The sequence below is a fragment of the Oryzias melastigma genome, linkage group LG7, assembly GCF_002922805.2.
Source record: "Oryzias melastigma strain HK-1 linkage group LG7, ASM292280v2, whole genome shotgun sequence".
Lineage (NCBI taxonomy): Eukaryota > Metazoa > Chordata > Actinopteri > Beloniformes > Adrianichthyidae > Oryzias > Oryzias melastigma.
The window spans coordinates 21758792-21774771 of NC_050518.1; the positions used below are offsets into that span (position 1 = coordinate 21758792).

The 15980-nt window shown below is 39.5% G+C and overlaps 1 protein-coding gene across 1 annotated transcript in view; it reads left to right on the forward strand.

Annotated features, from left to right (window-relative positions):
• Window positions 1–15980, forward strand: part of LOC112158869 (IQ motif and SEC7 domain-containing protein 2) — a gene marked incomplete at its 3' end in the record, with an annotated part of 166813 nt that overhangs the window by 126900 nt on the left and 23933 nt on the right. Inside the window, 2 exon segments of the mRNA XM_036212883.1 lie at window positions 13164–13332; window positions 14939–15106. Coding sequence (XP_036068776.1) covers window positions 13164–13332; window positions 14939–15106 — 337 coding nt within the window.

Genomic DNA, 15980 nt, shown 5'->3' on the forward strand with positions numbered 1-15980 from the left:
TAAAGTGTGCTAAAATATTTTTTTTTAAATTATAATATATTTGCTGTAAAAAGCTTATTTATTACAAGTTAACTTTTGACCTCCTTTAATTAATTACAAATAAAAAAAATGGAATAGATTGGCAGCTCTAACACATGTAGGGGATAATGCCAGTCGAGGTGTACATTATCAGAAATTAATGAACGATGTGGACAATGGACAGTTGCTTCTGCGAAATCCATTTATTTCTGAAAGCCCATTATCCAACATAAACTGTACCATGGTCACTTATGAAAAAAATGCATATTAAATCAATTACTAATACTTTATGCTTACCATTTTTATAGGTTTAAGTCCATGAATCGATGCTTTCAACTAACTTTTTGGTGATACGATCTAGATATTTCTTAAGTATATGGCATTTAAAGCTGCAAATATTAATGGCATTTGACAGAGATATTCACTTGGATGACGAAGAAGGCTTATGATTGGACGTCTTTTTGTTTGCATCGCATGAACATAATAAGACAAAGATGGTACAAAAACAGAAATAGAAACCGATTATTAACTTCTGGATTGATTTTATACCTTTTAAACATAATAAATGTGTTCATATCTGTAGTTTACAAACGATACCGTTGTGGCACGCTAAATTTTTGATCAATCATAGAAAATATGCCACATCAGCTACTTTAATAAGAGTTTCGATTATCTCATACACAAACTTTAAAGATTAAATTGTTGAAAAAAAAGACCCATTTTAGTATCTGTAGCTTGTCATTTATTTCAGTCTGGTGTAAATATCAGGTCATTAAAAGATGCAGTAGTGTTTTGGTGAACTGATAGCTCTTACACTTTTACAGTTTCTATAACTGCACTGATTTTTCTGCAAATACGGAGAAATGTGTTTGTTTAAATCTTAATGTCTTTTTCCAGATGTAAATATGTTTCTTCATAATGAAAAATAAACATGTAAATGTGTTTTAACTGGAGGTATCGGCTTAACTTTCAGTAGTCAGGAGACTATTTCATCCACCCTCATGTCTCTTCTTCTTCTTCTTTCAAGTGCCGCCTTATCGTTCCTGACCAATCACGCATGTCTGTCGGCTCTCATTAACGCCACAGCTCCGCCCTGCAGGCGAGTCTGACAGAAAACGCTGTAAAGCTTGTAAAAATTTTCAGACATGCATATGAGCAGCTACAGGTTAGGAGCAAACAGGAGCTGATGGCTCCGAGCTGGGAGGCTGTTAAAAACATGAAAAATATTGCACACAGTGAGATAAACGAGATGAAAAAGCAGAGCTGGAGGCAGACGGAGGATGTATGACTCAGGGGTGAGCAGTGCAGGTATGGTGGCAGGTGATATAGTGTCCAGAGGTGCTGGGTACAGCTGCTGAGCTTTCACAAGGGAGCATTGCAGTAAGGGTCGGTCAAGACCAATAAAATCACAATGTTGGTTTTCGTGTGAAGTGCTGCTTGGGAGAGGGGGAAATGGACCGTGAGAACAGCAGAAGAGCAGAAAGCTCACGTAGTTCAGCTGAAGATGTTTGGGTAACTCCCTGCAGGACACACTGACGGCTGCAGGTGGATGAAGATGATGAAGATTAGGCCTCTCAAGGTGAGCATTGTGTTGTAGTAGACAACACATGTCACATGTCATGTGACATGGCACATCGCCGGTCATGTGCAGAGTGGCTGAAGGCAAAGCTGACAACTGAACACTGTTTAAAGCAATTTTTCATAAATAATAAACGGTAAGCTAAACAATTGTAACCGAAAATTGTACAATATTTATTATATAAATGTCCTACCTGGTTGTATTCGATTTTCCCTCTCATTGTTCACAAATCAAAGTACAAATGTAGTAGTATTAAACAAGTCGTGGATTATTTATCTCCGACAACCTGATTAAAGTTAGACAAAGGTTACAAGTACTTCATTGAATGCTTCTTGTTTGATTATGAAGGTAATTATGATTTTATTCTTTTAATCTGTGCTAATAATTCTAATGGTAACAATAGCTTTGGATATGAGATGTGGAGCTGCAGAAAATCACCAGTGAAAAGTTGCCTAAATTTCCATCCTCACATAATTATTGTAAACAGAGCAAAAGTCAGACAATTCCAGGATGTTTGACATTAAAGTCAAACTTATTACTGTTTTCTGCTGCGGTCAGTGAGCTGCTGTTAGCTCAGCTGTGGTTCTAACATCATTCCTCTTCACTGTTGCTCATAATTGTGTCTGATCTCTGGGAAAATAAAAGTAAAAAATGATCAAATTAATTGAAAACTCATTCATTCATCTTCTTGATCGCTTTGTCCCTTTCGGGGTCGCGGGGTTGCTGGAGATTAACCCTGCTACTGACAGGCGAAGGCAGGATATACCGTGGACAGATTGTCGGTCTATCGCAGGGCTTAATTGAAAACTGTTGCCAAAAATAGGATAGCGACAATTTCCACAAAATTTTATAAAATGCAATCACCAAGAGAGGAATTTTTGTACTTTTGTACTTGGTTGCTCTTATTTTGAAAGCTAAAAATACAAGGTTCGATAGCTGCTAATAACATTTTTGTTGAACCAAACCATTCTACAATTATCCCCTAAAATATCCAGAAAAACAACAATCCTGGGAAGCATAAGGGCAATGCAGCGTCTTTGCCGAAGGTATTAAATGTGGGCAACATGATTTTCTATTGGCTTTTGTGCTCGACTTTTGTGCGAACAATGTCAGCCAAAATAGAACCCATTAGAATAATATCTGGGCTACTGAAATGTCAATATTTTGAATAAAACCTCAAATATTCAAAGATTATTTAAATTGTATTTAGATTTGTGAACGATTTAAGACAAGAAATGAAAATACAGTTCATTAGGACATTCATAAAATAAATATTGTACATTTTTTCTTTTGAAATATGTAAGGATACCTTTTATTATTTAAGTAAAATTGTTTCAAATCTGTCAGCTTTGCCATTCTAAATGCGAACACTGGAAGTTACTATCGGCATTTTGTCAGACGTCACTGTGAAAAGGTTCGGTTGTGATGCTCGTGATAAAGCTGTTGGGATCCCAGTTTTCCGTTAGGAGATGGTCCATCCATGAGATGGCGAGTACAGCTCAAGACGATGGAGGAAGAACTCACATGGAGTTGTTGTGAAAAGCAGATCGATGCCTCGGGGTTTGATGCCATTTGGTGCCTCACACATGCAGACACACAACTCATCAATAAAGAAACACAAACATTGACACACTCGCTGTGGTAAACCGAGGCATGGGTGGGCTGTGTCTCACTAACACACATTTCCTCCTCGTTGTGTGAATGTGGAGCACTGCGAGCCTATAGGGCAGAGGAGCAGAATGGTTCCTGGTTCCAGTTTCAACTCTCTTTAGAACCATGTTTTCAGACACTGTCTATACGAAGCTCCTTCTCTGCTGAGAACTTGGAGCCCCTTGATTCTTTTCTTCCTCCGTTTCTGTGATTTTAGAGAGCTGTACGCATGAAAACCAGGCACGTGCACGAAGGTGCACGTGCCTGGTTTTCATGCGTACAGCTCTCCGGACTAATTAAACATTACAGATTTATGTGGTGGAACAGGCGTGCGGAGGGGGCAGGTGTTGTCCTGATGCATGTATGTAATTATTGAGCTCAACAGGTAATCACAGAACATTATTTATACGACTGACACACTGACCTGCTGTGGGAGTGACTTTGACGACGCTGCAGGTGCCGTCTCTCCCTCGGCCCGCATCACAGACCACAGCAGTCTGCAGAGCAACAGCTGGAGGCTACGGAAGCCCGCAGGGGACCTCTGCAGAGCCGAGGAGAGAAAATCTCACACATTTGTTTATAACGTCATTTCAATCCGGTGAAGATTTTGTGGTTTGTAGGACCTTCAAATGAATCTGTAAATACACATCCAGCCTACAGGCATGAATCCTGTTATTCCGTCTCTGCAGTGCAGAGTTCCTGTTGTTTCATGTCTGTCAGTCTGAAAACCGTCGCACTGACAGTGAAACGGTCAGATCAGTGAATCATCAGGTCGGGGCCCTCCTCTTCCTCATTCTTCTTTTCACTTTCTGGTGTCAGACTGTGACACTGCAGCCAGAGCTGCTGATCACTGCAGCATCCTGTTGGTCACGGATATTCACATTCAACACAGAACGGCGTTCTCTAAAGACCCACTCTGCTGAAAATTGTTTTTTTACATGTACTTGCTGCATTCTTCTGATGATGGAGCACTTAGATAAAGAAAATGCAGCTTAAAATTTCCTTTGGTAGTATTTAGCTCACATGCGTCAAAGTCAAGGCCCGGGGGCCGAATCCGGCCCTCCAGATCGTTTAATTTATCGTTATTAATGGCCCGATGTTATCTTGTGCTTATTTCTAACTTGTATAATTTTGACAAAATATATTTTTATGGAGAGTAAAATATTGAAAGTCATTTAAGGTTTAAATTGATTTATTCTGGAATAATATTTCTGCTATTGTTCATATATATGTTAAAAAGTTACGGTTTTAAAGTTTTAAAAATTGGCATTCTGATAGTAATATGGCATTTACTAACTTTTTTTTGGCTATTTTGGAGTTTTGCTAATATTTCAGTGACATGCTAGCTGTTTTGGCTAATTCCGGCTTTTTTTTTTTTTTAAGTTTTTAGGCTGTTTTGGAGTTAGGCTAATATTTACACACTAGCTGTTTTGGCTAATTTGAGCATTTTTCTGTGTTTTTTTTCAGCTACATGCTAGCTGTTTTGGCTAACTCTGTTTTTTTTTTTTTTTTTTATTAGGGTAATTTGGCATTTAGCTAATATTTAGCTGGCTATCGGCTTTAGCATTTTCAGCTATCAACTTCAGTATCTTCAGCTATCACCATTAGCATCTTCAGTAGCCAAATTCAGCTTACAGCCTTCACACTAGCATTATTGCAGGTAATGCTATATATGTAGTTCATAATTATGTTAAAAAGTAATGGTTTTAAAGTTTTAAGAATTGAGTTTTTTACTGTGTTCAATAAATGTTTATCCTGTTCAGCCCGCGACCTAAAGTGTGTTTTGGATTTTGTCCCCCTGTGCGATTGAGTTTGACACTCCTGCATTAGCTTGTAGACAAATAGATCCACAAAACGTCTTTGTTTTCCTTGACTGAACTGGAATCTGGATCAAAACTGTAGAGCTGGAAAGCTCTGTTATTGGTCACTATTTTAGGTCTGGGCTGTGAGGGGCTGTAAGCTAGCGGGAGAGTTTAAACAAGGATCTGTGCTCTGTGGAATCAGTCTCGCCCACAACTCAGAGGCAACTCCTGCCACTCTGCAGAGACTATGCCCTAGAAAACTTTATTACAAAAAACTTAAAAGCTCAAAAAGTGGATTTCTCATAATAAAGGTCCTTTCATTGTCTCAAGTCATTGAAAAAAGTTGACATAAAAGCAGATTGTGAAAGTAAACGTGTCATCTTGTCATGTTAATTCAAGTGAAAACCTGTATGGTGGACTATTACTTTTTGTAACAAAGTTTCTTGACCCCTCGAGCGTCAACCTCAGGACTCTTGAGATATCATTCATTACTCACTCCAAGAAAATTTTATATTTTTTTCTAATGGGCCTAAATTTTCCTTTTGGATAAAAAAAAAAGTACCCAACCAACCAATTGGATAAGTCTTGCTGGCTCAACAGGAGAAGGTAACTGAAAGCTCTGCCTCACATTCTAGTTTTAAAAACAAATGCTAGACTCCAATATATTGGCTTTTGAAGGCAGGGAGAACAGTCCAAATAAAATGGAGACACATTTTCTCAAATCTCAATTCTCAAAAGGAGAATGAATCGCACCTTTTCCATTGCTGCCTCAGTCTGTGCAGGCTGGTTGTATTGTTTTTTTCTTTTTTTAAAGATTTGTGTGAAAACATGCGCTGGTGTGAAGTTTATTAACAAAGAGACAGCAGTGAAGGAGAAATTCATCAGAAAACAGCAGTGTTTTATATTCAGTGAGTATTAGGAGGCTAAGTCTGGACGATGTGAATTTGCCTATTAATGGGCTTCAACCTGTTGGTGAAAACGTATAAATAAATAATAAAAAAAATGTTTTTGTTATTCTGTCATAACATTTTCAACAACACAACAATAATAGTGTTTGTTGCATCAACCAGAGAAATGGTTTGGAGTTAATTCTGTCTTTAATAGAGCTTTTGATATCATCATTTTTAAATATTTAATGAAGCTTTTTAGTGTCCATCTTTATGTCTTTGTAGTCCTGGATCATCACTCTATTCATGATGGAATCAGATATAATAACACTTTAATTGATTAACTCTTATTATCGAGTTGGAGCTAAAAGACTAACAGCAGTGAAGTGTCTGCTGTAGAAAGATCCTCAACCTGGTGGCTGTGCTAACAAGCTAAAAGTAACTCAGTGGACATGCTGGCTGTTACAATGGCTTCATCCTTTTAGTCACAATTATAAATTCTAATTCTGGATTGTAAAACAAATGACTTCCTTCACCACTAACAACCAAACAGAAAAAACATCTTTAGTTCCATCATCTGACATAAAGCTCTCGTCCTTACCTTAGATCAAAGAATAAAGAATATCTGCAACTACATGACTAAACATTATAAGCTGTAGGACCCTACTTTAGATTTTTGTCTAAAACCAGACTCTGTCAGCAGCTGTGAAGACAAAAACAGAGAGCTCTCAGCAGCTAGCTGAGCCTTTCAATGAAGTTATAACTATATTGTACGACCAAAGGGTTCAATAGACACTTCATTGATGGCTTCAGCCACAGAGGGGGACCAACACATTACTAATATAAAGTATTTTTCTCCACGACAGAGTAAGTTGATTGCGTAGACGGTTGAAGTTAACTGCAGTAAAACGTAAACGCTGGTCTGGAGCTAAAGACTCCTCACACAAGATTTAAGGGCTTGAAAAACATAAAAATCTGTTCGACAGCCCTGCGTCTCACCTACTTTATCCTTACGTGTTTTTTATAACCTGTCGCTCCCAGCATGCCCATAGTAACAAAGCACATTTTTGTTTTACAGGCTCACCGAATGGTTTATGACTTGAATATTTTCTGTGGGCTCTGTAGAGGTTTTTCACCTGTATATAGTCCATATTCACCCATAGGGGCAGTTGTAGGAGAAGGTGTAACCTGTTTAACATACAGTGTTTTGTTGTGGATTGTTGGTCGAGCAGGTGTTTGTGTTTAATTATTTCCTACTCTTGGCTCCCATTGACTATTTTCAGCACTCACTTTCTTGGCTGTGACTTTGGTGCCGAACACCTGCAGGTAGAGAGCGGGGTGAAGCCTGCAGGTGGAGGCTGGAGGAGGGGGTGGTGCTTGTTAGCAGCAGGTGAGCGGCACTTCGTCAGAAAGTCACCTGAGTGAGGCAGCAGCTGCTTTTCATGGAAGCTGCTTCCCTTAATCAAAAGCTTTCAGATAAAACATTTCTGATCAAACTCAAAATTCACTTGACAAGAATCACAGAGAACTAATGATGGTTAAAAGGTGTTTTTTTCAGGCTGTTTCCTGTCAGAGGAGCTGTAGGCTGTGCTTCGGTCAGATGTCTGGACCGGCTCTGGCACAGATGTGACGCCGTCCTAGGTGGAGGTTATTTGAAGTTTACCGCACGGCTTCAGCGAGCAGCTGCATGCCAGAGGACGCTGCACCTGTGGGGTTGGGGGCTTTGGAGCGCGGAGGCGTGTAAATAGCGCACATTTAGCCCACAACTCATTCCCGGCTGATTCAGCCGCAGCTGTCAGAGAAAAAGGATGCGTTTCAACCATTTCAGGTCTTCCCGTTTCTTCGGGAAGATTTGAAATGGAGTGAGGGGGGGTGGAATACGAAGGAGATGGAAATCGAAGGAAGAAAGATGATTTCTGCGAGAGGAGATGGATGCCAACGTTATTTAGTCGTCACAGCTTTTCTGAGCTGCATTTGTGTCTGAACATTAGTTTGTGTCCTGATGAGAGCTGTACACCTGCAGCTCTGTGTTCGGTTGGTGTTTTGAGACGTCTTCTGTTTTTTCTGGTGAAAACATTTCAAGGAAAAAGCCCCCTCCCTCAAAGACGGCGGTGCCAATCCGCCTTTGATTGTTCTGAGGTCATTCCTGCTTTCTTACTTGACATTTAAAAATGAAGAATTACTCTTTTTCTTGTCTCTGCATTTTTGAAATAAGCCAAACAAATGCACACACAAGGATAACTCTATGCAGGAGAAGAAAATAAATGAAACACATTTTTGGAGGAAAAAAACAGAATGTTCCATTTCTCTTGTTCTGTAACTTTCAAGTTTATGTGTGTAATTAGAGTCTGTGAGCCGCTGAGGTCAAGCTTATGTTTTAGTAAGTGACGGATGTGATTAATCACCACATAATTATGTGTGACCAATGATATAATATGGAGAACTGAGGGAGAGTTGACCTTAATGAAAAGTTTGCACGTCCTTCAAAGTCTGAGGTGGTATAAAGTCCCTCTGAGATCATCTTTTGATTTATTTTAAGCGTTCCCAATCATTCTTTCATTATGATTATGATGTTTTTAGCTAAAATTAAAAAAAAACTGTTATTGTACAGGAGTTTACTTGAAATTTGTGTCTGAATTATTTGAGACTGTTGGTGCGGAGTAAGCCCATCCCCTTCCCCCATCCATCTGTTGGATGGGGGAAGGGGGCTAGCTTACAACCCCTCACACCCCAACCTAACATTACCAGAGCAGCAAAAACCACGGGCAAGATCAGAACATTCAGCTGTACAGTTTTGATCCAGATTCCAGTTCAGACAAGAAAAACAAAGACGTTCATGGATCTATTTGTTTGATAGTGGATACATCAGAATTGAGCAGGGAAATGAATTTGAATAAAAAGAGTCAGAAATTTTATTTTCAACTGAATTTTCTTAAGCTTCATTTCTTTTAAAGGTCATTTTTGCAGCAGAGTGAAGGATGTGTTTCACAAAGCTAAAATGTCCCCAAAACTTTTGTACCAAACATCTTATTTTGTCACTGCTAGGTTGTGTGATTATATCAAATCAAATATACTTTATTGCTCCAAAGGTAAATTTGTCTTGGACTCACAGTGCCTCTAACTGCATAACTATGTTTGCACACACACACAACATTATATGGAGTCAAAGTGTAGTAAACTTGAAAGTTATGATGGCATTATGCTAGCTTTTTGGACTATTTTGGCATTTATTGAGGTTTTTTAGGCCAATATGGACCATTAGCTTCAGCATTTTCAGCTATCAGCTTCAGCAATTTTAACTATCAATTTCAGCATCTTCAGCTATCAGCATTAGCATCTTCAGCAACCAAATTCAGCTTACAGCATTCACACTAGCATCATCGCAAGTAATGCTATATAGCTAGTTTTTAGTTATTTTAAAGCTAATGATGGTTAAGATGTGTGCTTTACATGCAGTTTTCCCATAACCCGATTAGTCGACTAATCTGAAAAAATAATTGGAGATTAGTCGACTATTAAAATAATTTTGTGGCGCCACTAATATCTAATAAAATACAGCAGGTTATAATTTAGTTAAAATGGACTTCATTGTTCTTAAGCAAACTTGTATAGTAGTGCAACAACTGTTAAGGATAAATGACAATTTGAATCTGTCGCTTTTGTGTCTTATTGCTCGATAGCGCCGCCCTGATGGTAAGAGTTCGTGTTCGCTGTGCAGTGGAGGGGAGGGAACGTTGGTGATTCTTTTTGCCTGTCCCGTGACGCTGGTTTCATACACCTCTTGTAGAGAAGAATACTCTTTCTTGCCAGTGTTTAAAGAAGATAGATATAGTTTCCATTGAACAGTTTTAAAATATGGATTTATGCCCCTTTAGAGCAACAGATTCAACAGATTATTCAACAATCCTTCCTCTTTTGCTCCCAGCAGACTTTCTAAACATTCATAAGTAGACAGAAATTCTAAGAAATAATGGACGGTTCTTTAAAAATGAACAAAATCAAGAAAAAAACTCAAATTTAAGATAAACAGAGAGGAGATGATGCTGCAAATTTGTGTTGGAAATGCCAACTTTTGTCATCAATTTTACAACTGTAAAAAAGAAAATTCATTCCATACTGCTGGATCAAAGAGAGTTGGTGACATTTTTCACACAGAGAAGCGTCTTTGGTCCAAAGAAAACACGTTCATAGCCCAGCAGCAGGGCTGATGTTTGAAGGTCTGCCTGTCACCTTCAAAATTATGCTCTCACTTCCAACCATTAAAACATCAACCTGTCTGTGCCAGGATATCTGTACAAAACCCTCACAGTCACACGGGGGTGAGTCATGGCAACAGCTAGGAGTGTGTGAATGTGTGGGGGTGTGCAGTGTGGGTTTACAGAGAGTTGTGTATGTGGGTTGCTCAGCATGAGCGTGCGTGTGTGTGCATTAGTTTGGCTGTGCCCACGTCAGCCTCCCTGCCAGCGTCACGGCGTCTTCCATCCACACAGAGAGCTTCTTTGATGGTCAAACTCACAGAATCATGATGCGTCTCGTTCATCAATAAGTCCATTGATCACACATCCGTTGTGCTGTTTCTGTCAGTTGTAATCTCCGTACAGCACATGGCCGGACTCAGAAGATGATGAGCCAGCGGATGATGCTGAGGATGACACAGAACCGCTGCGGGTCTTTTCTGATCTTTCATTGGGGTTCCTTTTGTGAAAAGGAAGTCTGGTTTGATCCACAATTCTCCACATCCTTATATTTTCTTTTTGCTTATCTCCGGAGGTTGTCACTTCAGTTTGAACCACCTGCTGTCATTTTACAGACCCACTTCAATGAAAATTGTGTTTTTTGTGTTTTTCTTACATCTTCTTGTAGCATTTTTGTGGTGATGGAGGACATTCAAAAAGGAAAATAAAACAGTGTGAATTCCAGCCCCAATCCCTAACTACTAAAAAAACTACACATTGCAGGACTATGAAGCAATTCGGAGACCATATTCACTACTTCTCTTCTGTTTTTCTAAACACCGGATATGACATCACCAATTTCAGGATTAAAAAATTGTATCCATTCTAACATTTCACGTCTATTCATGATTCCACTGTGTTCTTCTGATGATGAAAATGTGGATGGATTATTTTAAAATTACATTTAAACATGCTTTACCCCAATTTTTTTATTCAACCACAATGCATTGTGGTTTATTTCGCTAATTTAGTGAGCATTAATGCACACCAGTTTTTCGCAAAGACTTCTGGGAAATTTCTGTGGCACTAGATTTTGGAATTGTGGATTTGGACAGCACTAGAAAATGGTTACATACTATATATAGTGCACTTTATAGTGCAAGGGTGTCAAACTCAATCGCACAGAGGGCCAAAATCCAAAATACACCTTAGGTCACGGGCCAAACAGGATAAACATTGAAACTTTTAAAACTCAACTTTTTATCGTGGACCATACCTCAGGACACGGCTGGTAGCAGAACCCTAACCTGGTACCTTAACTATGACCTGGCTTGGTCTGTGTCTGGTACCGCGTCCGGAACCAGTATTGACTGCCTGGTATCGGATTAAGGTTAGGATTACAATATGGTGCGGTCCCAGTACCGGTTTGCGGCCCAGAGGTTGGGGTGGGATGTGAAGAAACGATAAGTTGGGAACACCCAAAATGTAAATTTTTGACGCAGCGGGGTCCCTAACCACGCATCAATATGTGACAACTTGGGAATTGGAATATGTCGCAATATGTTACCATTGCAAGATAACATTGGACTGACGGTTAATAACAAAACTATAAAATGATCTGGCAGGTGGGATATACTGACTCAGTGGGCTGGATCCGGCCCTTGGGACTTGACTTTGACAAGTGATATAGAGAGTATTGAGGAATCAGGACATAACCTAAGATTAAGATTATGAGTATTTCTTTATCCAAATCATGGTGAATCAGGAGCATCAGGATTTTTAAAAAAAATGCTGTTTTGAGCTTGTATTTGTGATATAGAAAGTATGCTAGGCGGACCACAAGTTGCACTTGTAGACAAATAGATCCATGAACGTCTTTGTTTTCCTTGTCTGGATCTAAACTGTTCAACTGGACAGCCCTGATATTGCTCTCGATTTTTGTTGCTACAATACTGTTAGGTTGGGGTTGTGAGTGACTGTAAGCTAGTGGGAGAGCGTGTAAACAAAGGGATGATGGGAAATAGTGCAAGTTTTAGGATAAAAATGGCTTAATAAGATTAAAAGACCACTGAGAACGCTTTAGAATAGATCAAAAGATGAGCAGTTAACCTGTAATCAGAGGATTGTGGGTTTGGTTTCACAGGTTCAGTTACCTCCAATGTGTCAAAGTGTTTTTTGGCAAAACACTGAATCCCTTTGATGCGGTTGGTACCAATATTTGGTGGCATAGTGTGTAAATGTGTGAATGGGACTGTGACTTTAAAGCGCTTTGGTGGACCTTCAAAGAAGGTAGAAAAGCTCCATATATAATATAACTTACACCTTCATCTGGCTCTGGTGCTCTAATAAGCCAACAGCTATTTTATGATCTACTTCATCATTTATTTTTGTGTTTGTTGTTTTGCTTTTTCAGACCTGTTGCAGCCCAGCTTTCATCCTTTGCTCTATTTTAACAGGTTTAGGTCATTTTTTTCCTGCTTTGGTCCATTTTGATCTGTTTTTAACCCATCTGGTGGTTCTGTTTAAGCCTAAAGGACCATAATCTGTCACAAAGCTGAAAGTGGGGTTCCACATTTCAGTCTTGACCTGGGCTTTCCTGACCTGCATTCACAGCCTGTCTCTTTGGAAACTTGAAGCCAGATATTTACTTGTGGTGTCTAGGGCCTTGTTTCCTGTTTGTCTTATTTGGACCTGTTTGGACCAATAAAGTTTTGCTGTTCCCTCCTGGTCAGTCTAGTAGAATCCCATTTTGTGTTGGGTCAGTTTCTCTGGTTTGGGCCAGTCTGCTTCTGAATGATCTGTTTTCAGTTTTTCACACATTTGACTCAACAACAGAGATGAACTTGACTGAACTGCTGCAGATCTGAAAGGCTTTAGAAATGTTTCATTAAAGTGTCTGAAATAATTTTTGTATTTGTCATTTTGATAAGAATTTGTCCAAAGTAGATCCATACCACATGAATAGGAATCTGCTTTGATTTTTTTCCTTCTTTTCTACAGATTTTTTGCATTTTGTTCTCTTCTAAACAGTCCGTTTTTTCTGTCTTTTCAGTGTTGAGGGTGACGCTCAGTGTCCAGAGACACTCACCTTTTCTGATTCATCCTTTGGTCACCCGCCTCCCTTCCACCGGTACAGCAACAACCCCCTCCCCAGCCTCTGTGACCCCTACAGTCCAGCGTCCACCGGCAGGCCCCTGGGAACCTCCTACGTCCACACACAGGTAACAAGCAAAGCAACCCAACTGCAGGACTATAACGACACTCGTTTGCCATCATTTCTGACACATTTTCCAAATGACAGAGTTTCCTTCCTAGAAAATTACAAGTTTGGCCAAAAACTCAAAAGAACATTTTACAGCTTTTAATCAAAACATTTTCACATTCATCTTTTCCCCACTTTTTTCAAATGTGTTGTTCATGTTTTAAAGACATAAATGTTAAATTTAGAAATACTTAAACACAAATATTTAAATACTTAAACAATACTCAAATTCAAAGCCAGTCTTTGCATTTTAGGTGAGAATATGAGAAAAATCCAGACTGTTATCTGAGTTAATTTTTGAATTTTTTGTATTGTGGTTCAATCAGAGAAATAGCTTTAACATCAAACTATAAATGAAATAAACAGTTGCTCTGACTGACTTGGCCCAAGTCAACAACATATTTACTGCAACACATCTAGCTCTAAAACTGAGCTCTCTAATTGCTGAACGGTAACTCAACATAAATTATGCCCTCCCAGAATATATGTCTATGTGCATTCCACCACCTGCTGCATTTGTGTTAGACAAAGGCGATCCGAGTCAATAAAATCCCACTTTGATCGTCTTTTGATCTATTCTAAATGCATTCCCATACGTCTTTTAACTACAATGATGCCAGTTATGGCCACAATTTTAAAAACCTTGTGTCGTTTTCTTTCTTCAGAACTGTAGTTGTTCATTAGAAATTCACCTCTGAGTTGGCTGGCGCAAAGCAACCCCATCCCCACTTCCCTTCACCTGTTTGTTAACATGCTCTATTGCTAGCGTCCAGCTCCTCACAACCCCAACCTGACTTTACTATTGAAAAAAAAACATGACAAAAAATGACAGAGAATATCAGAGTTATCCAACTGTACAGTTTTGATCCAGATTCCAGCTCAGACTAAGAAAACAAAGACGTTCATGGATCTATTTGTTTGCAACTTGATGCAGCAAAATGTAGCATCAGGGAACTTGTGGCCCAGCGAATTTTGTACAGAACAACTACGACCTTTTTAGCTAATATTTGTTCACCTGCACCTGATTCAATTTAATTGAATAAAGAAATACTTAGAAGCTTTGATTTGATTTTCTTTATATGTGTCCCCCATCATAAGAAGCCCTCAGGAGTCAGTTGGAGTCTTCTCCTGAGAGACCATAACTTCCTTAAAGTGATTATTAGCCCACAGCATGAATAAAGAAGTTTACTAGATATAGTTTGAGAAGAGTCATTAAACTCTGACATAAAAACATGCAGAAAGTTTCCTCTTTCTACTTGAACTGAGCAGCAACAGCTGAGTGCACGAAGATATTTGTAAATGAACCTGGATTATCGCCTTCAGGGCAATATTTTATCTTACACTGATGTCCAGCAATACAGAGATGAATGGAGCAAATGCTATAATAACAGACCAAATGGTTGTCAACTGCAACCACTGCAATCATCTTACTGTGCATTCTGCACCAGGCAGCTGTTATGATGCTATTCAAACCTCCACCACAATCAATATAAAAGTGCTTTCATGTCCACTGGGGCTTATTTTTCAGGTTTTCATCAATAGCTTCCTCTGCTCTCTTCTTCCAGGGCAGCTCTCCCGTTTCTCCCCCCAGCCCAGCGAGCCTCGCCTGGGCCCAGCGGAGCAGACATCAGCCGGCCAGCCTGGCGCTCCGTAAGCAAGAGGAGGAGGAGAGCAAACGCTGCAAGGCGCTATCTGACAGCTATGAGCTCTCTACGGACCTCCAGGACAAGAAGGTACGTCATGTTCTCTAATTTAGCTATTTTGTGGATGGAGGACTTCACAGGGTGGAGTGTGATCCATCTCAGTAGCTGGACTCAGACCGGAGTCTCCTGTGATGGGATGTCAACACTCAGGACACCTCAGAGAGCGCAGAAAGGTGGTAAACAAAGACCCACCTGTTAGAGAGTGATTCTCCGTCATGTCCAAGGATGGGTTTGCTCTGTTCACTGATATAAGAAGACAACACCAAAGGAAACAAATGCAAGATATCTTTTCTTTTAAGTAAAAAATTACAGAAACAGAACAAAAAAAAAATGCTAATGTGTTTTAGGCTGATCTGGATTTACAAAACTAGACTGCAGTCAGGTCTCTGATGCAAAACAGTAAGCATCCTTTTTTTTTATTGATGTATATACTGTGCATATATACTGTGCAGCCCCGGACGTTTGTCCCCAAAATTTGGAACGGACAAAATAGTGATGGCTAATGTGTTCATTTTGGGGTGAAATTCGGTCAACAAATGTAGACACCAGCAGATGATCATTTCAGGATTTATTGAAATAATGAGAACATTGTTCTAATAAATTTCCATATCAAAAATCCTATTTGCTTTAATGCAGATCATTTTCCTGGAGACACACACACCTTTCTGCCTTTGCTTAATAATCCATGTTTAAACCAGGTCTCCCAATTCGTCGTCCGCGGTTTCCACCAGGAAATAGTCTGCTCCCTTTCCCCACCAGGAAATAGTCTCCTCCCTCTTCCCACCTCTCCTGCCAACTTCCCATTATCCCCGTCTGCTTGCACCATTCTCAGATACGTTCAGGATTCATCCCAACATGTCGTGTAGATTTCCGACCAGGATGTTTTTTGGTGGATGCCACTATA